This window comes from Mixophyes fleayi, chromosome 1, assembly GCF_038048845.1.
Source record: "Mixophyes fleayi isolate aMixFle1 chromosome 1, aMixFle1.hap1, whole genome shotgun sequence".
NCBI lineage: Eukaryota > Metazoa > Chordata > Amphibia > Anura > Limnodynastidae > Mixophyes > Mixophyes fleayi.
This window is the reverse complement of record NC_134402.1, coordinates 369,855,254-369,880,353: the sequence shown is the minus strand read 5'-3', so window position 1 is coordinate 369,880,353 and position 25,100 is coordinate 369,855,254. Positions and strand designations below refer to the sequence as shown.

The 25,100-nt window shown below is 40.1% G+C and overlaps 1 protein-coding gene across 1 annotated transcript in view; it reads left to right on the top strand.

Annotated features, from left to right (window-relative positions):
* Positions 1-25,100, top strand: part of CCDC192 (coiled-coil domain containing 192) — a 116,250-nt gene that overhangs the window by 35,830 nt on the left and 55,320 nt on the right. Inside the window, exon 4 of the mRNA XM_075192967.1 lies at positions 24,024-24,155. Coding sequence (XP_075049068.1) covers positions 24,024-24,155 — 132 coding nt within the window. The remainder of the gene's footprint in view (positions 1-24,023; positions 24,156-25,100) is intronic.

Sequence of the window (25,100 nt, the reverse complement as noted above, 5' to 3'; positions counted from 1 at the left end):
ATATTGGATTAAGTTTTATTAACTCTTCTACCTTTCTTTTGGCAGCATTATCGTATGTCACATGTTGTACTGTACTCATTGTTTGCACTCCTGCTTGTTTGACAGACAGTCCCAATATAGATTTAGTGCAGCGTTCTCTTCAGGTCAGACTGCTATTGTCTGGTAAACCTGCTGAGCTTCTCTTTTCCAAGATGAACAGCCAAAAAACCCATTAATGTCGCCTCTGTTCTGATTATAATCCTGACAGCTCTGGCACATAAGTGTCTCGGATTTGAGTGGGTGATCTTGATGCAAATTCCAGTGACTACTTCCTTGTGTGCTTTCTCTTATGATCTAATCTCTGTGGGTTTTGTCAAGGGTATGTAGCATGCAGTGATAGAAAACACTTGCTTTTGTTCTTTGCTACTGCACAACGGCAATAATTGTATCACTCTCTGCAGCACTAAACATTGTTACCGTTCTTACCCTTTTTTCTAAAGCGGCAACATATTTCGTGGTGGTGTATAATACGAGAGATGTATGAAACATAGTTCTAACAATTCAGAAACATGCATTGAAACAATAGGTGAGAACGGTCTGCTCTTATAGGCAATACTGATTATGTCAGACATGATCTGGAAAACCTGCACTGTTAGTGCTCCCTGAGGACTCAATTTGGGGAACACTGCTCTATTCCATTCCTTCTGTTCTTCTCTGCTCTGTTCCCCTATTCCATTTCTGCTGCTCTTCTCTGATGTATACCTCCATTCCATTCTTGCTGGTCGTCTCTGCTCTGTTCCCCTATTCCATTTCTGCTCCATATATAATGTTGTGACCAGGTAGGGGGGCCCAGGGGTACATGGTGTTTATAGCGGCCGAGAAATTTCACATGAGTCCAAAGGTTTAATGCAACTGGCCTCAGCCAGTTTTATTCAGTAAGAAAGCAAAATGAAACTCCAAAATAAACACCTTGCCGTTCGGCTCTATCTAAACACTGGTCACTCCTGACTAACAAACTAAGACAAGACAAAAAGAAGTTTTAGCACAGTAACTTGCAGGCAGATATCAGGCTTTCTCTCACAGAGACTCTGCAGCCCCTGTCCCCAGGCAGCGAGAGATGGACTGCGCTGCCTTGCAGCCTTTTACCAACACCACTCAGGTGCAACTCCTGATTACCAGCAGAATCACTGGTAACTTGGAAGGCCCAGTTTATGGGCCTAATGGATGTGCCTGCCCTCACTCTGTTAAGTAAACTCTCCTGTGTTTCCTGCGTGTTTAGTAAACACATCACTGCTACACTGCCCCTGCCTATACAGCAGGAGCTCCGGCAGCTGTCAAATGTTTTAAAACATAAATGTTAAAAAAAAAAAAAGCGCGTGGGTTCCCCCACCCGGCCATTATTAAACCTAGTGCTGCCAGCCTACTGCTGTTTATGTGAAAATCAGGGAAAAATTTTGCGTGGGGTCCCCCCGATTTTCACTTAACCAGAACTAGGCAAACCAGCCTGGTGTGGGTGGCACTATAGCAGGGGACACGTGAGAAGGGTCCCCCTGCCATTGTAGCAACCAACCCCACGCTGTTCAGCACTGGGCTGGATTCCCTAGGGAGTGGGGTCTGCCGAAAAAAAAGAGCGGGCCCCCCTCTCTAGGGACAAACAGCCCAGTGATGAAAACACTAGGGCTCTTCCTACACCCCTGGGCGGTGGGTGTAGGGTAATAACGGTGATTGTATATTATAAAAAAACAAACAGACGCCTATTTGTTTTGTGGAACTACAAGTCCCAGCCAGCCCGGGCCGCCATAAACAGTGAGGGCATGCTGATACTTGTATAACTACAAGCATCAGCGTGCCCATGGCAGCCAGGGCATGCTGCCACTTGGAGAACCACAAGTGCCAGCATCCCTGACACCCACTTCTGGCTGGGACCTGTAGTTCCACAATACAAAATGTTAACAACCACATACTTTTAATAAAAATAATAAAACCCCAATAAAAACAATACACACCCTCATTCATACCACATACATTTATTCAAAATAACAGAACCCCATAATACTCACCAATAAGATTTCTTCTTCTTTCGTCAGCAGCTTTTAATCCAAAAATGCTTGAAAACCATGTCCATATAAATTTGTATCCAAAGTCCCTGCTTAATATGTCCCAAAGTATTTGTAATTCAAAGTCCCTGCTTGAAATGTCCCAAAAGTATTTGTAAATCAAAAGTCCCTGCTTGAAATGTCCCAAAAGTATTTGTAAATCCAAAGTCCCTGCTTGAAATATCTTCTGTTCTTCTTGGGCAAAAAGCCCCCCTTGTTGCTTGCAGTCTTCAGCCAGACGGGCCCCGTATTTGTAAAATCCAATTCGGAACATGCTTGGTAAAAAAAAGAAGATGTTGTGAAAAAACCCCTAATACTATAAATAGACCTTGCGGCTGTTCATTGCGTATTGGAGCTTCTACGGTGTAGAAGCTGTTTGCGGCGTCTGTCATCTTTGTTTATTTTTTATAACCAAGCATGTTCCGGGTTGGATTTTACAAATATGGGTCCCTTTCTGGCTGAAAAAAAGAAGACTACAATCAACAAGAGGGCCCTCCTGGTCAGAAGAACTCAAGAATTTTCCAAGCATGGACTTTTGGAAACAAATTTATTTGGGACATTTACAAGCCGGACTATTGGAATGCTGACAACAGATGAAAACATCATTGGTGAGTATATTGGGGATTTATTATTTTTCATAAAATTATGTGGTATAAATGAGGGTGTTTAGTATCTTTATTGGGGTTTTATTATTTTTATTAAGTGTATGTGGTTTGAATGAGAAAGTTGTGGTTTTGTAAACTTTTTATTTTGTGGAACTACATGTGTCAGCAAGCCATGGGTGACAGGGCATGTTGGCACTTGTGGTTCTTCAAGTAACAGCATGCCCAGGCTGTTTATGGCACTAGTGCTGGTTAAGTGACAATCGGGGGGACTCCACACAAAATTTTTCCCCGATTTTCACATAACCAGCAGTAGTCTGGCAGCACTAGGGTTATTAGTGCTCAGGCAGGAGACCCCCACGCTTTTTTAAAAAAAACTTTTATATATTTTTAACACTTTTGACAGCTGCCGGACCTCCAGCTCTATAGACAGACAGTGTAACAGTGATGTGTTTAGTAATCACGCTGCTAGGATGCAGCGTGATGTATCTGGGGATTTTTAAAGCAAAAATTGCATACATTTGAAACTTGTATAGCCGAAGTGGCAAACAGTCGGGAGTTTGATCTCTATCGATTTTGGAAATAGCGATTTTGACAGAAACATATCTCTGGCGATTTTACATGAAATCTCAGATTCATACATCTGCAAGTTTCAACTCTTCCGAGAAAATCGCTGGATTTGCAAAATCGCACCTTGATACATTTACCCCCTGTAGACACGTTTCAGACCTGCTTGTATATTAACATTTTGTTAAATCCTTTCTTCCTCTCTTTCTGTCTCTAATTCTGTCTGAAAATGTTAACTTATTTTTTAATGTATAACAAAAGCAATTTTGTAAAATACCTTCCCTGAATGACATTTTAAATGGGAGTTATACCTTCAGATACATTTCATTTACTCTTTAGTTTGGAACCATTACTTTATCATAAGGTAAAGATTTGTTTTGTTCACCTTGAATATGTCGAAAAGCTGCTATCTGGAGAGGACAGCAGAGCAGTGTTGTATCCAAGGGCAATAATAGACAACTCTGCCTGGTTGCAATAGCAACAATAAATCAATATACACAATAAAAGTTGTAGGAGGGCATGCACAAGCCAATAAGTGTTATGAAGGTGCACTAGTCCCTTTAAACAGTACGCTTTAAAATGAGCACAATCTTACATAAAAATGATCTGTCACTGGTGTGGCAGGGTTTCTATTTATTTATTTATTTATTTTAAAGAAGATGATTGACGAAATCTCATTCTCCCAAAGCAATAGAAGACATTATAAATAATGTATCAAAATTTGTACTGTGCTGTAATTACATAAATATTGCATTAGAGTAAAATATGTTTACTCTAATTCATACCAAGGACAGGAATTTACCTCCATGTTATAATATTATTTTCACCTAAAATGAAAAAGCAAAACAAAAAACTTGTTGATTTACTGGCAATAGAAGGTGACGGTATAATAAAATAAATCTTTTGTAATGTACAATATAAAGTGATATATATTAATAACCACTGGGTGTCACTATTGTGCCATGTTGTATATATAGCACAGTGAACTATCGATGGGCAATGAACACATTTACAGATTCACAGTGCACATTTTAGAGTCAAGCATATGTTAAATTGTTTTTCAGAAGATATGCATTCCCATACTGCACCTGTGCACCAAAAATGTCTCTTTTGTCCGTATATAGTTTTTCACATATAATTTTCACATATAATTGACATGTGTCGCCATGTATACATGGTGAGGCGGAATGAGCTGGGGGGGCAAGTTTGGGAAACTGTTCATGTAATTGCAATACAGATAGACATGGACATATCAGCAGATACGCCTTTTAGGAGGCGTATATCTTGCGGGTGCTGGAGGGCTAGTACTAGTGTACACAGTGATGATGAGGACTATCTAGTCACTTCTGATCGGTTGATTGCGTATTGACCACTGCAGCTGAAAATACTTAAATCATCAGTGTTACGGCTATATTATAACATTTCAATTTGGACTACTGCATGAAAGAAGACTCTCATTTCATTATTAATGGGAAAACAACAAATGTTAAATGTCATTCCCAAGTATTTATTGTATTTCATTACACTTTATATTGAAAATGCAACTTTTTAATTTTTTAATAATTGTTGAGACACTAATTTCTTGTGTATATGACATATTACATTACATTATATTACATTGTATAGGCATTTACTGATAACACTGTCAAGCCACATTTCTACATTATATCTACCCAATCGTGGGGCATAAGTATGCACAGCTGTTTTGCCTGATGCAAACCTGATATATATGCTTATACCTCTAAATGAGTCCCTCTCTGTATGTCTTTATTATTATATAGAACCATACCTCACAAGTGTGGTATGGAGCAACAGTTCTTTTTTTGGACCCAACTACCCTTTTCACCCATTACTACCAAACTTTCCCATTTTGACAACTTTTCAGAACCCCCAAGAGGGGAGGCCCATCCCTCAATGCAATGCCACAATTCGCAGCACCACACAGCGGGGTGCTAGGCCAGGATGACATGAGTCACTGTGAACTGTGTTATTAAGTCCAGCACCCACCCATTTCAGTAGGAAAGTTGGCGGTAGGCAGGAGGCTGCTCTCCCAGGGATCCTAGAAATTCGGGAGTCTCCCAGGCATTCCAGGAGAGTAGGCTACTGTTTGTAGGTCTGATGTATACGTTTTTACTTTATTGTGACTAGCCCCTTGAAGATTTGTTTCTGCCTTCAGACAACTTTTGTTTTGATGGTTTGTATACAGCTTTTACTACATATATTGAGTTAGATTTCTGGCATGTTTTTCACCAGTCTTTAGACACTGTAAAGTCACAGCTGTTTATTTTCAATGCTTTATATACACCACAGCTAAACCCTGCTCTGTGCTTTGGATACAGTTGTATCTACATAGCAGTTTTGCTTCCCCCACTTTTGTAGGTTACTTCTGACTACTCAAGTTTTTCACATACTTGGGCAAGGTCAGCACTCTGTATAAAATTCGTTGTAGCACTGCCAGTATGGGCCAGTGAGATCCATTAAAAATGCATAGATTATACTGTATATACTTCTAGTTACTGTATTATGTACAGTGTATTATTAATCCAGTACCAAAGTATCTCTCCTGCATTTTTCTTGATTTCATTTTGACTAAATGCACAGTACCACTTGTTTTCCATGCTGAAAGCAGTCAACACTTTTTACTTATTTTGTTTGATGTATAAATTAATATTTATTGAAGTTAGCATGTCAAAATACAATCGATCTGGTCATGTTAGCGCTTTAGTGTGTGCCTGGATTGTAGTGTAAGATTTAACCATAGGTTTGTCTATTTGTCATGAAAGTATACTTCGAAATTGTGTCGAGATGTTGGCACATTTGATGGAAAGCTAAGAAAAAAACACTGCATCCCTGGACCATTCAAGATGAACTTTTTCAGAACTTTAGAAGCTAACAAACTGACATTAAAAGAGGTTATATAGTGTTTTCATGTACGATTCTGTAGTCTTGTATTAAGTTGACAAATTTTATTACTGATTTGTATTAATGGGCAGACAATGTGGTGAGCAAACAGTGTCACAGTTCTCAAAGTGGATTTTGAGAGATTAAGGAGAGGAATAGAGTCTGTTTGTTTTGGGATAAAAATAAAGGCCATTTAAACAGAACATAATGTCTATAAAGCTTATTTCTGAAATGACCAGGAGTTCCTGGTTATAGAAAAAATAAATATTTGCTGGGAAATCTGGGAAAATAGTTTTATTTTAAACAGCATTTGTCTTATTCAAACGTTATTATGAACATAAATTTGGGAACATACAGTTTAGTTACCAGTATGTTTTTGGACTATGGGAGGAAACCGAAACACCCGGATGAAGCCTATGCAAACATGTGGAGAACATAGAAACTTCACATGGATAGGGCCCTGGTTGGAATTGAACCCATAACCCCAGCTCTATGATGCAGCAATGCTAACCATTGTGCCCCAGTGCTGCCCCTATAATACTATATGCTGTGACCCTCCTGACCTCAAGTTTATAGTAAGTATATAATCTACTACTCTATCTGTAGAACTTTACATCCAAACCAGTGTTTGAAGTGGAGCGGTATGAGCAGTATGATATATCGGCACTTCTTCGCCCCACTTCCTTACATCATAATGCAGTCTCCTGCGCCTTGTTATATGCAGGCAGATTTTCTCCCAGTTTGCTATATATTTAGCAGATACCAGAGGTCGCTGTGAGCTGGAAGACCCACGCTTCTCTTGTACTAGCTGCCGAGAGGGATGCTGGTCACAGTGTACTATTCTGGGAGGGGCTTTATTTGGGTGACCTCCATCCTGATGTGGCTGAGGCCATGCTATATGAAAAGTTTAGTCCAAAAGGTCCTGTTTTATCTATATGACATGCAGGGACATGATCACACGGTGGTCTCTGGGATATGTCTACGTCAACTTCCAGCAATCGGCAGATGGTGAGTATTTGCATGCTGCTCATACAAATATGTACAAAAGCCATCACAGTTGCCACTCTCCTTGTTGGAATCTCATTGACTATGCCTATAGTTAAGAAAGTGAAGAACTAGGAAAATTAAACTTTTTGTGCAGTCACACCTATTTACATTAATTATTATTATTATCATTTATTTATTGGGCGCCACAAGGTTTCCGCAGCGCCGTACACAGTACAAACAGTAGTACAAAACAGGGTGACAAAGTACAGAACAATAAACACAAAGTACCAGTGATTCAGGAACTCCAGGGAAAGATATGGAGTAAAGACAGTGCAAAAGAACCGGTATGGAGACAGAAGGGGAGGGGGGGCCCTACTCATAAGAGCTTACATCCTAAGGGAGGGTGACACAAAAACAGGCACAAAAGAGAGCTAGTGAAGCAGGGGGAGAGAAGAGAGGGGCCAGGGGAGGGAGGGAGAACGAGAAGAGAGGATGAGGGGTTAGGTGGATGGTTGGTAGGCTTTAAGGAAACAGGTGGGTTTTAAGTGGCCATTTGAAGGAGCACAGGTTGGGAGAGAGACGGATAGAGCGATGGTGTTTATGATAACACCCTGTGATTCATGATGCTTCTTTGTCTTGTTCCATTTATTCTTAGTCTGTATTGGGACTTTTTTGAATGATTCTTTGTAGTGGTACAATTCAGATTTAAATTATGTGCCTTTCGAAGGAAATGGCAAAAATAGAAAATACCATATTTTACTAGTGTTTTGTTCTACTGATGTTTAGTGTTATTGTGGGTTATGAGTAGTGGGTTATGGGTTTCATACCAGGGAATTCTGAAATGCAGCCAGGACCAGCGGAATGCAGGGTAACCATGCCTGAGAGGCGCTTCACTCTACCTGCCTTCCCTGCTTGTCCACCGGGCCAGTAAAAAATGACTAGGTGCTGAATCCAGCGGCTGCTCCCTCCTCCCTTCTCGCTGAATGTCGGGTGTGACATCCCGACTCTGTCAGTGGCGAACGGCGCAGAGAGGAGCCAGAACACTGTAGACAAGACAGAGGAGGAAGAGAAGAATAAAGAAGAAAAGAAGGTCATAGCAAGGTAAGTAAATAACAGAGGGGGATACGGTGTGATGAAGGAGGATGCATTATGATGATGGAGGGGCAAATGTGTGCATTCACTAATGAGAGCAGGAATAGGGATAGATAGAGAGGATTAAGGAGTAAGGGAGAAGTGAGAGAAGCAGGATGTGAGGCACAGGAGAGAGCAGATAGGGCAGGAGAGGGGGAGATACCTACAATGAAGATAGGAGCACATAGGTACCGAGAAGGTATAAGAGAGATATTTTGGAAAGTTTTATTGTAATTTTATGGAGGGGACATGATGGAGAGGTGAAGGGACACAGAGGAAAGGTAATTGGACACAGGTGAGGTGGGGGACACAGGGTGGATAGCCTTGCATCATTTAATATGTTTTATATTACAGTGTTTAGTGTTAAAATGCATTAAAAATTTATTTCACTCTTTCAAAATGAAAGTTCCATATCAGCAGGGCCGTAACTAGGGCTGTGCGACAGGGGCGACTGCCCAGGGCGCAACGCTGAAGGGGGGCGCAATTTAGGAATATTTTAGGTTAATTTGGTTAAAATTGAGGGCTGGGGGGTGGCATTTGTCTTTCTCGCCCAGGGCACTAGAATTCCTATTTACGGCTCTGCATATCAGCACTTCTAATCTTCGACCAGTGATCTAAACTGATTGTGAGCCTAAAGGATAATTAGAGCATGGGCATCGATGCTTATTTTGTCCAGGCCAGGTGGGGCTGGGACATTGGGTCTTTGTAGTTCTGCTTGTGATGAGGTCATTGTTTATTCCACAAATACGTTTTCTTTTCTTATTTTTAAACTGTCAGATAACTTGATAATGTTAATTTATTGCCTGTGTTCTTTTTATATGGACCCATAATAGTGCTGAATGGCCCTTAAAAGGTCCATAACTTATATATATATTTTTAATTTAGTGCAAGGCAGGGCAGCATTTAGTAACATAATCTAGTGAAGAGCTCACCAGCAGAGCCCAGAATAACAGGTTAATTTAGCGTTATGTATTTGCAGGACTTTTATTTTGCTGACTAAAGTCTGTGAAGTCTCTCTGTAGAATTAACTGTAATTCTTGTAATGAAAGAGACAATAAAGCCTTTTTCTTCTTTATGTTTAAGAATTGAGATTATATCATTAAAAAAATGACATGTCTAATTGCAGCCATCCGGGCATTTAAAAGCCTCTTTTCTTTTAAGATCATGTTTAATTTTACAGCTTAATTTTGTGGAATCTCTTTTGTGGCTGTACTTTGTTGTAAGCGGGTACAGTCTGCTTGGGGGAGCACGCTCTCTTACTCTTACATGTAATATCTTCAAGTGTTCATATTGACCTACTCACAGTGGAAACAGCCATCTTGTTGGCTGCACCATCATTTATGAGTATGTAGTCTGTCAAGTCCTAACTAGTGACATTACTTTGCATAATTTCTGTTTACATGGATATGTTGAAGTAATGTGTTCTGTATAATTTCTTCCTGTTATAGCCTTAGGTCACCAGAGAACCTATAGCTCAGGGACAGTTATACTGTAGATGAAGCACATATAGCAGTGCACCATCTTAACTGGTGTTAATATTTGGCTCCAGGTCATCTTTGTTTGATAAATACAAACCATGTTTTTAATCTATGGATTTCACTCTAATCTCCCCTTATTAGGTTTGTCAGGTGGTAATACTTGGCTCAAGAACTGACACTCACACATTGTGGGACTATTACTCCCTCCTTGTCTTTTCTCCTTCTGCATTGCAGCTTTTACCGTAAAGGATCTTTGTTTTCTCTAACTCCACCTGAAGAACTTCCCTTGTCAACTCTGCTGATTAAGGCAGCCCATCTTTCTTGATCTTCACATTAGTGTGCTCTGACGCCCTCGGTTTTCAACTTTCATATAACCTGTACACAACAACATTTATCAGACAGGTAATTAGAGTCTCTGAGTCTCTAAGAGCCTCTCAGTGTGAGCCTACACCCTCTGCATCCAATTCTGACTCAGATCAGTTTAATGATACACTGCGATATCCTTATCTTATAGTCAGCACCTGTTTTGGCTTCATACTTGGTTTTATATACATCTTGCAAACTTCACTTGTACCTCTCTTTCTTTGGCTGCTCTCTGCTTACTCAATTGCTCTACATCTGAGTTCAGTATATCAAAACACATCTCAACTCTACATTGACACATCTGTTACCCCTCACTACACACCACTAGTGAGCTCCTCCCACATCAAATAATACAAACTCATACCATGCAGGAGACATTGCATAATAAACAAAAAAGAAACTACTGCATGGTCATGCTTATAAAAGCGCTTGGTTAACGCATTTCTTGCAAAAAGGTTGGAGTATCTCTCAGCTCTTGACTGGAAGTGAAATAATCACTCATATTATGACATAGCCGTAAGCTGTCGAGGCCTACATTTTAAAGATTTTGGGCCTTATGTAGAATTGTCATAATTTAAAGCGTACGTGTAAATTGCGTCCATTTAAAATACATACTTTATTTAGTATTCAGAACTGCACGCATCTTAATTTACATGTAATTCTGCATAAAAGGTACATTTCCGTAAGATATTATTATTATTATTATCTTTGACTTATAAGGCGCCACAAAGGGTCCGCAGCGCCGTACAGTACCCTTAAAGTGTATCCTACACTATGGGTCGTAAGCCAGAGAAATAAATGAATAATAAAAGACAAGTTTGTAGAATTGCTATATTCTGCTCGACATTCAGTGAGGAGCGGCTCACTCTACAGGAAGTTCCCACCCTGATGGATGTCAGCAGCATCAGAAACATAGATAAGAACAATGGAGTGGGGTGTTGTAAAGTGTTTCTGGGGTGGCGTGATGTGGATGGGGAGGGCCCGATAAATGTAATGTTTTATTATATTGTATGTATCAATGCCCCATGTTGACCACGCCCCCAACATAATGTGGCCACACCCTTGGTGGCGCGGCTGCTGCGCGGCCGCACACAGTTTTTTCCTGCTCATCAACAGAGGTGGGCCTGTATGCTTCAAATGCTAGGGCTGATTTTTAGTCCCAGTCCGGCCCTGAGCTAGGATATGTGTAAACATATCACATGTCACTGCCGCCCTTACCTTGAGTAGAGGAACAAAACACGAACGAAACTAACACGGTTCTCCCCCTTGTGTAGAACAAACATTTTTGGTATCAGCCCCTTAGTTAGGAAAACAAACCGAGGGAACACATGTTTATCCACCATGCATATTAAGTTTTTACTAGATATATATATTGCTATCTTTGTTCTATATCTGGATCCTCATGAGCTTGAACCATCATGTTATCCACGACAAAGAATAATCACCATACAGTAGACTTAGTTCTGCAATGCATCATACTATTAAGACTTTGCAAAAAGGACATGGCTACAGTTAACAATGGCTGCAATAAAGAAGCAAGACCATTTGTATATCACTGTACAGATAACGCTTCACATATAGTACTATAGACATAGTGTAGGACATTTTCATTCAGGAGACGTAGAGAAACTCTTTTACGACTAATGAGAATGTGTATAAATTCTGATCATTTAATTAAGGGCAAGAAACTTACCTGGACCCCTGTGTGTGTGTTTGCGTGTATTTGTACTTGTATTCCTATACTTGTGGGGACACTGACTTGTTTACACACCATCACTGTGGGGATCTCAGGCGTAGTAGGGCCAAAATTTAGGTCCCCACAAAGCTTAAAAAAGGCTAGTCAATGCAGGGCACATTGCTGCTATACTCGGCATAAAAATCTGGCATGTCAGACCAAAAGCGTGCATGTGTCTAACGTGGAGGTGAGAAGGTGTGCACGATACCACTAGATGTCAGTGGACCATCCATATGTATGTCCCAATAAAAGCAGAAAGAGGAGCAGTTTCTTAGTCTTGTTATACCGAACGGGGATAAGACACAGTCACATCCGTCTGCTAAGTAAAGTGTGGTCGGAGGCGCATGACACAGCCTATTGGTGGCTCCGACTATAACCCGGAGAGCAGTGTAGATGAGTATGCCCCTCGCAGTAGAGAGGATTATCCCTCTGACACTTCAGAGGAGAGTGGTTCAGACAGCAGCGGTGATGCCCTATTGCCTGGCAGTGGAACAAAGTGCAGGTACCCAGAGATGTGTTCTGTGCACAACTATTCTCTACCTGATGGCAGCGGTGTTTTAAACACAGAAGGTTGGAAACACGGTTCAGTTTCCATCCAAATGCTATCCAAACACAGTGGTTGATCCAGGGCGTTTAACAAAAAGCAGTGCTGCCTGTAGGTGGGGTATGTTTGGTTTTTGGTTGCAATAATCCAAACAAGAGTTAGGAGTTAGCACAACATAAATATTCCGAATAGTATCATCCTTGCAAGGATTAAATATAGACTTTCCTACATGCCTAATTGGCGCCAGATATAAAATGTGACTGTGTAATAGCTTTAAAGAGAGATCAAACTTGTTGAAACAATGAGTGGTCGACCAGGACTGTAACCTCCATGGCTGGCTGGCGGTGTATGCGGGCGTGTGGGTGTCCTCAGACAGCTAAAATACTTGAAACTTTCCCCACTATGCAGTCTATGTCAGTACTTTGAGCAAAGTCAAGCTATAAATCTCAAGTGGTAACTCCGGTAACCAACAGCTCCTACACATATTCATATGATTGTCTTGTTGACAGGGCATTAGGAAAGGGGTGTCCCTAGGTGCCATGTTCCAGACCTGGGTCCCCACTATGCAATAAAAGTGTGTGTGTGTGTGTGTGTGTGTGTGTGTGTGTGTGTGTGTGTGTGTGTATAGATATATAAATAGTGTTGCAAGATTGGGTTAGGGGTACCATCTTCTGTGGTAGACAGCTGTTGTTCACACGCGTCCACCAAATATATTACACCAGTCCAGTGCTTTGGTTCAAATAGCCTCAGCTAGTTTTATTCAGTAGCACAGTGGTTCCCAAACTTTTCCAGTTCACGGCACCCTTAGAGTCTCCATAAGTAGTTGGGTCAAAAAAATGTAATAAGTATTTAGGTCAGGACAGAAATACTTATTTAGTTGTATGCAACAATAATATACATAAATCCAAGGGAAAAGAATATTTTTATATATTTTTTTCAATTACATTTCTGCCAAAGAATAGTTTACAGCTAACTCACATTGTGCTCCTTCATCCACACACTTTGCCCCCTTCATCCACCCACACTCTGTGCCCTCCTTCATCGACGCTGCCGGATTGGTAAGTTTTTTGTTTTGTTATTTGTTTTTGTTTTTCTCTACCTGGCCTCAGCACCCCTGTGACGGCGCACACTTTGGGAACCGCTGCACTAGCATCAAAATAAACAAGATATAAACAAAATCCTTGCCTGTCCAGCTCCTAACTACTACACAGGAACACCCTCTCTAAAGTAAAGAACCTAGTGTCCCACACACATACTGCAATTTATGACCAGTACATTCTGTTATTTTGCATTTTTCAGGAGCCATCTGACCTTTCTCCCCAGGTAGTTAGAGACGGAGGAAACAAACTTATGGCTTTTTAACAGCACCTTCTTGGACACAACTCCTTATTAGCCAGCAACTTGCTAGGTTTCTGAAAGACCCAATTTGGCCGTGATGAATAAAGCCCGTCCTTCTCTCTCCATTCATAACCCCAAGTACCCTTATACTAGAGATGAGCGCACTCGGATTTATGAAATCCGAGCCCACCCGAATGTTGCCGATCCGAGTCGGATCCGAGACAGATCCGGGTATTGGCGCCAAATTCAAATCTGAAACTGAGGCTCTGACTCATAATCCCGTTGTCGGATCTTGCGATACTCGGATCCTATAAATTCCCCGCTAGTCGCCGCCATCTTAACTCGGGCATTGATCTGGGTAGAGGGAGGGTGTGTTAGGTGGTCCTCTGTCCTGCTATATCTCGTGCTGTTCAGTTCAGTGCTGTGCTGTGCTGTGCTGTGCTGTGCTCAGTCCAGTGGTGCTGTGTCCTGTGCTCTGTGCTTCTAAGGGCATAGTTATTTCCCCATTATTCCCAAGTTTTTTAAAAAAAAAAAAAAAAGTTATAAAAAAAATAATTATAACCAAATTTGCAAAACCAATCCAGCAGTATAAGCCCATTGGTACTGCAATATTACCAAGTTCACACATTCAGCAGTAAAAGTCCAGTGGTACTGCAATATTACAAAGTTCACACATTCTGCAATGAATAATCAATTCCTCAATGAAGTACAGCACTGCCCTCCAGATAGTACAGAGGGACCTGTGGTTGTGGAGTCCAGCGGGGGCGAATTGATAATGTGTGATGAGGAGGAAGTACATACTGTATGGGGAGAGGAATCAGAGGTTGAGGATGGGGACGACATCTTGCCTCAGTAGAGCCTGTTTAGTCTGTACAGGGAGAGATGAATAGCTTTTTGGTGTGGGGGCCCAAACAAACCAATCATTTCAGCCAAAGTTGTTTGGTAGGCCCTGTCGCTGAAATGATTGGTTTGTTAAAGTTTGCATGTCCTATTTCAACAACATAAGGGTGGGTGTGAGGGCCCAAGGACAATTCCATCTTGGAACTTTTTTTTTTGCATTATATGACCAATCAACAGTCGTTTGCCATGTTCAAAAAGTAAAACCAAATTTAAACAAATTCAAGAAATTAAACCAAAAGTAAAATGCCCTGTCATAATTTAAAACAAGAGGTATTGACGTGCTCTAAAACTACTGTATTGTTGTTTATATTTTATAAACACTACACTTGAAAGCTTGAGCCTTTCAATGAAAAAGTAACTGTCCATTGCACGAATATTTGCAACAGGGACAATTTTAGGGTTAAGAAAGTCAACTAATAACACTTCGACGCTGTCTGTCTTTATAAACACTACACTTGGAAGTTGGAGGAGGTATTGTGGCCCCGACACCAAATTTACTACCGGGGCCACTCCAATGTGCAGTACATATTTAGGTGTATCAGATATTAAACAACGGTGACAGTTGATGCCCAATTTTTTAATTATATTGTTGGCGCTGTAAAAAATTGTGTTCCGGGCACACCACACTACGCAGTCCATACCCTTTTTTGGTGGAATTCTGACCCGTGGAGGGTTTTTTAATTATATTGTGGCCTCGGTACCAAATTGTGTACCTCGGCCACCACACTACGCAGTCAAGATAGATAGATGCGTATCATAGATAAAGTACATTCAGTGTTGTGGGGCAAATTGAAAAATATTCAAAATGCACTGACATTATCAAAAACAAGAGGTTTTCACACGCTGGAACTCCAACATGTATATGATGGAGAGGATGGAGGAGCAGCCGTATGTGCAGTGTAATGCAGACCTGTTGAAGGTTTTTTATATATTTTATTGTGGTGCCCAGTGCCCACTACTCTACGCAGTCCAGATACTATTTTTGGGTGTAATTCAGACCTGTTGAAGGTTTTCTATATATTATATTGTGGTGGCCAGTGGCCAGTCCTCTACGCAGTCCAGATACTATTTTTGGGTGTAATTCAGACCTGTTGAAGGTTTTCTATATATTTTATTGTGGTGCCCAGTGCCCACTACTCTACGCAGTCCAGATACTATTTTTGAGTGTAATTCTGACCTGTTGAAGGTTTTCTATATATTTTTTATTGTGGTGCCCAGTGCCCACTACTCTACGCAGTCCAGATACTATTTTTGGGTGTAATTCAGACCTGTTGAAGGTTTTCTATATATTTTATTGTGGTGCCCAGTGCCCACTACTCTACGCAGTCCAGATACTATTTTTGGGTGTAATTCAGACCTGTTGAAGGTTTTCTATATATTTTTTATTGTGGTGCCCAGTGCCCACTACTCTACGCAGTCCAGATACTATTTTTGGGTGTAATTTAGACCTGCTGAAGGTTTTCTATATATTTTATTGTGGTGCTCAGTGCCCACTACTCTACGCAGTCCAGATACTATTTTTGGGTGTAATTCTGACCTGTTGAAGGTTTTCTATATATTATATTGTGGTGGCCAGTGGCCAGTCCTCTACGCAGTCCAGATACTATTTTTGGGTGTAATGCAGACCTGTTGAAGGTTTTCTATATATTTTTTTTATTGTGTTGCCCAGTGCCCACTACTCTACGCAGTCCAGATACTATTTTTGGGTGTAATTCAGACCTGTTGAAGGTTTTCTATATATTATATTGTGGTGGCCAGTGGCCAGTCCTCTACGCAGTCCAGATACTATTTTTGGGTGTAATTCAGACCAGTTGATGGGTTTTTAATTGTATTGTGGGGAACACTCCTCTACGCAGTCCAGAAAGATACCTCGTTGCAACGTTTTGTACTAAAAAAAAAAAAAATATTGTGAGGTGTTAGGTGTTCAGAATAGCCTTTAAATTAGTGGAAATTATTGTTATTGAATGTTATTGAGGTTAATAATAGCGTAGGAGTGAAAATAAGCCCAAAAACTTGATTTTTACACTTTTTAGTTTTTTTTCAAGAAAAATCCGAATCCAAAACCTTAAATCCGAACCAAAACGTTTCGGCAGGTGTTTTGCAAAACAAATCCGAACCCAAAACATCGAGAAAATCTGGATCCAAAACACAAAACACGAGACCTCAAAAGTCACCGGTGCACATCCCTACCTTATACCAGCTTTTGCTACAGCCAAAAACAGACTTTGGGAAGCTCCTACCCAAATACACACAATCTTCCCTGGGTTTTAAAACACACATGACAGAAATTCAGGACATAAGATACCTGCCATTTATCACTTTTCCAGTGCTTGTCACAATAGATATTCCTCATATATGACCACACCATGGTTACACACCCACTTCCTGAGGAAGGCCGGACCACTCCCTTACTATACACGGGCTATGCATGCCCAACCCATCCTTCCACCAAGCCAACTCTCTAGACAGATGAAACAGGGAGATACTAATTTTTCCTCTGCAAGTGCAATACAGAAAAGGGCATTTTGTGCTCCTGTTTCAGACTTATGACTTACATCAACCCTTTGGTGGTTCATATTTTCTTTAATTAGCAATCATGGAAGCCACCTGGCTGGTATTTTACCAGCCTGGCCAGTAAAATTGGGGCTTGGCTCCAATCCATAGATATTAATAGGGAAAATAATAATAGAGACTGGTATTATTTTTCTAGAAAAGTTGATAACAGTATTGGCAATGGATATTATATACAACATAATTGTTTCCTTAAACATATCTGTCATCTACATATCTTACAACAGTCCTAAAAGGTTACTGAGTTTTTCTGTTTTGGGTCGAATTTACTATGCAGAATAAGAAAAATAAGTCATGGGGAAGAATTAGGGAAATGAGCAGAGTATTGTTTAAGGCAGGTGTAGGCAACCTGCGGCTCTCCAGGTGTTGGGAAACTACAAGTCCCAGCATACTTTGTCAGTAAATAGCCAGCAGATAGATGGCAAGGCATGCTGGGATTTGTAGTTTCACAACACCTGGAGAGCCGCAGGTTGCCTACCCCTGGTTTAAGGGCACTCAAGTGGCTTTATGATCTGTTATTGATCCAGTGCATTAAACCCATTTGTACATGGAGGCTGTTTGTTTTTTTTGTTTTGTTTTCTTGTTTTTTTCACCAGGTAAACCTGCTTTATTACCTATTTACCTGATGAAAAACTGATCAAAACTGCACAAGCCTGTGCCCATGTACAACTGGGTTTAATGGGATCATTAATGGACAATAAAGGATCATTACCACAGCACTGAGGCGTTCATGTGCATCAGCCCTAATTAACATTTGTAAGGCTATCTGACTAATTGGAGCCTCTCACAGAAAGTACCATTTGTTTAGTTAATTAATAACACTGAGGTTTTTTTTAGTAAAGATATTACACAAAGTACAGTTAATTTATTTACTAAAAAAGACCCCAGTTCATACTTTTAAGAGAGTGGATAAATTTCAATTTGCACATTACATTAATGAATTCTATAGTGTGTCTCAATTGTAAAGGTATTGATTGTTGTTTAAATGCACATTATCACAATAAACAACTAAAGATAAGCCTATATATTACATGTATTTATTGTTGCAGTTGTATAGTTTCTTCTGTATTCACCTATTTTCAAGTTCAGCAATAGGAGCAATTTTCTTGGCAGTTATCAAATACAAGTATCATTCACACTTTAGATGATACTTTATCATCGATAGTGTGAATGTGCAATGCACCAACAGGAACTATATCATCACAAACTGCAGAAAGGCTGGACCTTTACCATTATTATTTTCAATCGCTTTAAAGAAACTTCAGATGTGCAGCTGTCACAGATGTGTTCACAATGCCACAGCAAACTTTTCTTTTGGTGACCTGGGTACTATTTACCCTCACTTCTTACTTTAGTACTCAATTTGTACGAGGTATTAATTTTAGAGGTGTGAAATAGTAGCAGAAAATGACACATTTTATTTCTTTAAATTTAAATAAACTATGGGAATGGCATAAAGTAAAGCAAGATAAAATGTTAATGGTAATTAATTGGACTTTGTTGCTGTTTTATGTGAAAAGGTAGAACAGATTTTTTTTTATGAGTAGACACTGTAGTTACTATGGCGATAGTGTCAGAACTAAAAATAGCTACAATTGGTATTTATAGACTGAAGATTGTTACAGTATGAAAACTCTCATTCACAGTTCATATTGCACTGAATTTCTGTTCCTGTGCAGGACTGAGTATGTGTGGTTTAACAGATTGCCTTAATTAATAATGAGATTCCTGAATTGAAACGTTATTGCTAAAAGTGCAATACCTAAAGGAGAACTCTAGCCCACATACTAATTACGTTACATATTATCGTTGGTGATGCCATGAATGTTGTGTAAGACACAATGAAGTTAACTGCTTACAGTATCTTTAGGCACAGAGACTGATCTCTAAACAGACCCACCTGAGCTCAATCCCATAAAGCCCCTATTAGACAGTGGTGTGGTTGCTGCCAACTCCTGTATGTTAATAATTAGCATGTAAGTGCCCAGTACATGATTAGCTGCCAGCAACTGTTATGTGAAACCAGATTTTGCTGGGTTGATATGAAAAATTTGAAATATGTTTATATGTTAAAATAAAGTAAACCCAAGTAATCATTTTTGTTAATGGAAGCCTCTGCCTAGCTACTACACTTTTTCCCTTACATTGAACATTCTGCTCTCCTTCTAATCACTGCACATTCTGCATATGAACAGTCCTCACTCTCTGCCCAATATCACAGACTTTTAAATTCCCAACACAAGTAGTTTGTAATACTTGCATACCAATGAGAACAGCTGTAATCTAAAAAGGCCACTGCAGTGTAATAGCTACTTGCTGGCTGGTAACCCAGTTAGGCTCTTTAAATTCACCCCTAGCCATTCAACTTTATGTTTTCTTGAGTGCTGTGGACTTGAGATACCTGGCGAGCAGGAGCAGAACATTGCATCCGGGGGACCCTATCAATATTTGGCCTTCATGGTGATGCGCTGCTGAAGGGGAATGGCCAAGCCCCCAGAGGGGGTGTGGTCGGCTGGCTTAGACTCATGGGCTGCCACTATAAGGGACAGAAGGGAAGAAAAATAACTGCCCTGGTCACCGCATAGAAATGATTCTTCTTTCCTTCTGGCAATTTGTCAGATGAAAGGAAGAATCACTTGGGTGACTGGGATAATGATTCTTCTTTCCTTCTGACATAATGCACGGGGGATGCATGGCAGGATGGGGTGGGGGTAGGGTAGTGGCAAACGCAGGCTTTCATGAGCGTGGGGTACATTTAAGCCAGTGTGAGGTCACACTTTCAAGCCCTTTCTATTCATTTTAAATGCATGGGCAATGCTGTGTGCACTACTGTTAGGTTTGTAAAGTGTGTGTTAAGTGTGAACCAGGACATACCACACAGCTGTTCTTGCAGTGAGGACAAAGTACAGACTGAGCAAACAAGTTATGCAAAATTGGGACTCCCCCACCAAAATCAGGATAGTTGTCAGACTGTCTTACTCTCTCCTACCTGTTCTTGCAGTTTTCACAACCTGCATCTGCCCCTGTTGCTGCTTTTCTGTTTCCTGGAATGTTGGGGCCTGTTTGGAAAAAGTATAGGTACATGAAAATATGTTAAGTCTAGAAATTAGTGAATCCACCAGCCTCTCTACTACAAACCAGCCAGGTGTAAAATCAATTGCACCCACATGATATATTATTACATTAATACATTACACAGTATACATTATATTCAAATTTATATCATTAGTATTCACATTTAGTAAACAGCCCTCCTTCTCCCCAAACTCAACTCCACATTCAATTTTTAGACCCCTAACCACCTAGCATAAATATAGTCCCAAATCCATCAATTAAACTAATAGGCACTACTATGATCCTTTATTAAATTAAATACAGCCCCCATCAAATAAACTGCACCCACCATCACTCCAACAATACATAAATATTTCCCACCTACTGACTCGCCCTCACCTTTAAATTAAATTAAAAATAATAGCCCATGCACTCCCAGGCACATTGCATAGAGTTCTCTATCCACCACACTTACCTTCTACTATATAATATACACCCCCATCCTCATATGATTTCTCTAATCTTCTCTCCCCACTCCAGTTCTCTCCACAAAGCCCCTTGCCCGCAGTCCTCTCCACCACACCCGCTGAGTTTTTCTTCTCCAAGGTTCTCTCCACTCTTCCCCAATTTCTCTCCATCGCCCCCCCCCCCCCCCCAGTTCTCTCCACCCCTGCATTAGATACTTTAGTGTCTCCTTATCTATGTTTGTTGTTACTAGTGGCTATGTTTTTATTTTTTTTATTGGTTTTTTTCCCGTTTAAAATAAACTTAGTGGTAGAATTCAAAATTTAGAACAAGAATAGAATAGCAAAGTGGCGCCGGAGACTTGCGCGTTGAGGCTCTGGGTAGATGTCCGGCCTGAAACATTTGCTTATTATCGCTTACAGTGTGTGCATTGCATGTGATTTGCAATCTCAGATCAAGACACTGAGCTGAACTGCAGTAATATTAAAGAGTGCCACCTTAGGCTTCCTTATTTGGGCTCAAGCACTTTAAGGTATTTAATACTGGTTAGATAAAAAATACTTTTAGGGAATACCCAAAACCAGATGGACTGTTGGTGTACATTTTCAGAGAGGTAATGTTTCTTGTAAATATTACACAGTCCCATTTCCTTTATGTTGTGATTTACACCATACTTACTTACTTCTCTGCACCCCCACCGATCTCCCCACCACCAAGCTTCTCAACAGCTCCCCACCTCTGCTCTCTCCACTCCCTGCATTACTTTACTTACCTAAGGGCTCTTCCCTGCTCTAGGTTTCTTCCTCGGCTGCTCCTCTACTGACACTGTTGAGGTCAGTCATTAGGTTGCAGTTGATCATCACGGATAGTAGCCACCATTGTTCACTGGTCTTAAATTTAAGACAAGATTTTATGTGCCAAGCTTCTTCTATCAGCTACAAAGCGTGCAGAAAGGGGCAAACTCTGTACCATGTAAAATGCTTTTATTTCAAAAACACCTTTCAATTGGATTTGATTCACTGATAATAGTTCAGCTACAGTATTTTTTTTTCATTAAATATCATTTTACTTTATGACTGTTTTATATAATAAGACAAAATAGTACGGTAAGAGTACACTTACCAGGATTCTACACTTAATGCTCACCCATTTATTTAGATACCAGATATGTGTAGTTACAGAACGATAGTGAAAGCAATGTGTTTTGTTCACTTTTTCTTTTAAGCCTTTTTACGTTTTTTTTTATTAGTCCATGACCTGCAACTTAGGCAAGAATATTGAGCAAATGAAAGCTTTACTTTATTTGTATTACAGCTTCTTTGTTTGTTCTAGCAGTTAAAGCTAATATAAACTTTTTTTTTAAACCTGTTGTAAGCCTTTCTATGACTGCCTGATGAATTCATTGAACTAAGTGGGGAAAGAATATATAGGGACAATATACAGGCTTCCCCTGGTTCTTTCTCACTGTGGGCTTTATGTTGGGAAATATTTGCTTCTATACAGAACAAAGCTCATTTACTAACATTGTATTTAGGTGCAAAATTTGCACTGAATCAAAGCAACCAACCAGCAATTAGCTGTTATTTGTCTAGCAAGTTACACAGTGAAGGTGTCTGATTGGTTGCTGGGCATCAGTGCAAATTCTGTTCCTAAATGCATTGTTAATAAATGACCCCTAATGTTTGGAGATAATCCATTTTTCTGACATTGTTCCTTATAGAAGTGCATGTGCAACATGTGTGGTATGTCTTGTGTACAGTATAACGTGTAATGTGCAGTGTGCTGAGCAGTGGCGGATCCAAGGGGGGGGGGGGGGGGGGCGATCGGGGCGATCGCCCCCCCCCCCCCCCCTTCCCCCCCTTAGCAGGGGCTTGCTGCTGACGGCTGCACACTGTGCAGGTCCGTTCAGCATTGACAGTGTGCTGCCCGGCTGCTCTGATTGTGTTTTAATCGCCCCGGGTAGAGCAGTTGCCTAGATCCGCCCCTGGTGCTGAGCATGTGTATTGTGCAGTATAGTGTGTGGACAGTGCAGAGCAGCTTGTGTACTGTGCAGCATAGTGTGTGTAGTTTGTAGACAGTGTAGTATGTGTACTACTTTTGCAGAGTACTATGTGTAATGTGCAGACTAGTATATGTTATGTAAGGAGCAGTAGGTGTAGCTGTGCTGTATGTGTAATTTGCAGAGTAGTAAGTGTAATTTGTGCAACAAAGTGTGTAGCAATATATGTCGTGTGGATATTTGTATGTGTAGTATAGCACATGTAGTGTAGTTTTAGAAAGCTATTTGTACCATGTTTAAAACAGTATGTGCAGTTTGTGTAGTGCACTATATGTTTTGTGTTGCTAGCTGTATAAACAGTACAAAGGTAAATAGTAAAACACATAAGCACACAGATTTAGGGCAAATAACATCAAGGTTCTTTTCCTTAAAGGTTTCTTTGTGAGGTGCCCTGGGATTCTCTTACATAGCATTATTCACCCTTGTCTGTGGGCATTAACATTTGTAAGCCAATTACTGTTTGCTTTGGTTATACACCCAATATGTAATATCAAAGCAGTCATTGATATATAAATACTAAGGGCCTGATTCATTAAGGATCATTAATATCAACTTTAAATTTCAGTGTACAAATAAGCTATCGAGTATTTGTGTGCTGCATGAAAAAACAGTCAGTATTTAAATTATGTGCAAAACAGAACACTAATTTGCACCCCTTGCATTGTAACATGGTTTTGTCCAGGAGACTGAAATAAGAAGTTTCATTTTGTAAAACTAGGAGTGAGATTTTACAGTGACTAAGGCAGACAGAGCTGGAGAAATGCTTAGAACAGGTATGTGTCCTGTGATGTTCCTGGGTGTATGAGTACATGATGGGTATTCTAAAGCATAGTTGCCCACACTTTCAGAGAGACTCCAAATTCGGGGTAGGTCTCCCGGGAGAACAGGCCCTTTTCCTGCATTCTGGCTACTTCTTAGTGAACGCGATTCTTGGTGAATCATGTAATTTTGCCCCTCCACTCCTTCGCGGTCAAATGACACTTTCATGGGGGCAGGGCCAAAATGATGCCAATTGCCATGCCCTGCCATCATCAGACCCCACCTCCCCCCTGGGCTTTCCTGGAGGGGAACATGAAAATGTAGGTAAGTGTTTTAGAAGTATGTTATATGTAAGTATGTGTGAAACTTGGGAATTTGTGTGGCAGGTTTACTTTATAGAATGTAAATATTAGACACAGGCACTATTGCCATGCAGACACATGTGTATGAAACATGCCCAGGTTAATATAGTTTTGTTGTTCTTTTCGTTTTAGCTTGTAGGCTTCAAAGATGTAAATCTTGAATTAAGAGCACATGTGGCCTTTTTAGAAGGGCAACTGCAAGAACTCCAAATCAAGCCGTCACCAATCACATTATGCAGCAAGTCTATAGAAAGCAAGAACCAGGTAAGTTTTGCAACCATTATTTGTTTAAAAAGCTTAGCCTGCAAAACTTGGCTAGTGTTCCTCAAATTAAGAACACCAGGATGTCAAGAGGAGTAAACAAAAAATCTTGCTATTAATAAGGCAGTCATGCCAATTTTGTGCTAAGATGAGGATACAAGATTTAATCAGTATTGCAAAAATAAATATTTGCCATACCTAAGGCTGTTTTCGTCCTGCTTCCTGCTAATGATTCTCATGCAAACTCTAAATAAAGAAGTTATTGTAATTATAATTTATAGCAACGTTTCCTTACCTCTGGCACACACCTCTGAGGCTATGTGTTAAAAACGCAGGGGCTTTTAATACCCGTCTCAGTTCATTTAACATAAAAAGCATTGCTTTATGCTATTTCTTTCAGTAAAAATAAATAAATTCAGTTTTAGAGGTATTACCATTAAAATATTACAGGCCCACCCCTTTTCCGTATGACAGAATGGTGGCGGGACATTGCAGGGAGGTGAAAGTTTGCTTTTAAAATCGGGCAAATAGCTTTACACATTTTATATTATGAAATGAAGGTGTCCATATCACATGTGGGAAATTGTTGACTCATGAATCAAAGAACAGGCAGACATATAAAACATTGTCTGTCCATCAGTTTCATTTCTTAATTACCCCTTCATTGATAAACAATTGAGGAATTAAATGATAGAAATTTAAATTATGGTTTATAATAGGAAGGGGCATAAAAAGAAATTACTGGGCTCCATAGCATGAATTTCATGGGACTCTTGTTATAATTAATACAGTCCAGCAAGACCTGGCACATTCCAAAATAATGCTTGTACACTGCTATGAGCTACAGTATTGACATCTTTACCACCCTCACAGGTACCTGAATTATATATGTATTACTTTTATTGGAAATAGTATTTTTTTATGTGTAGCATTGCTGAATCTGTCTGC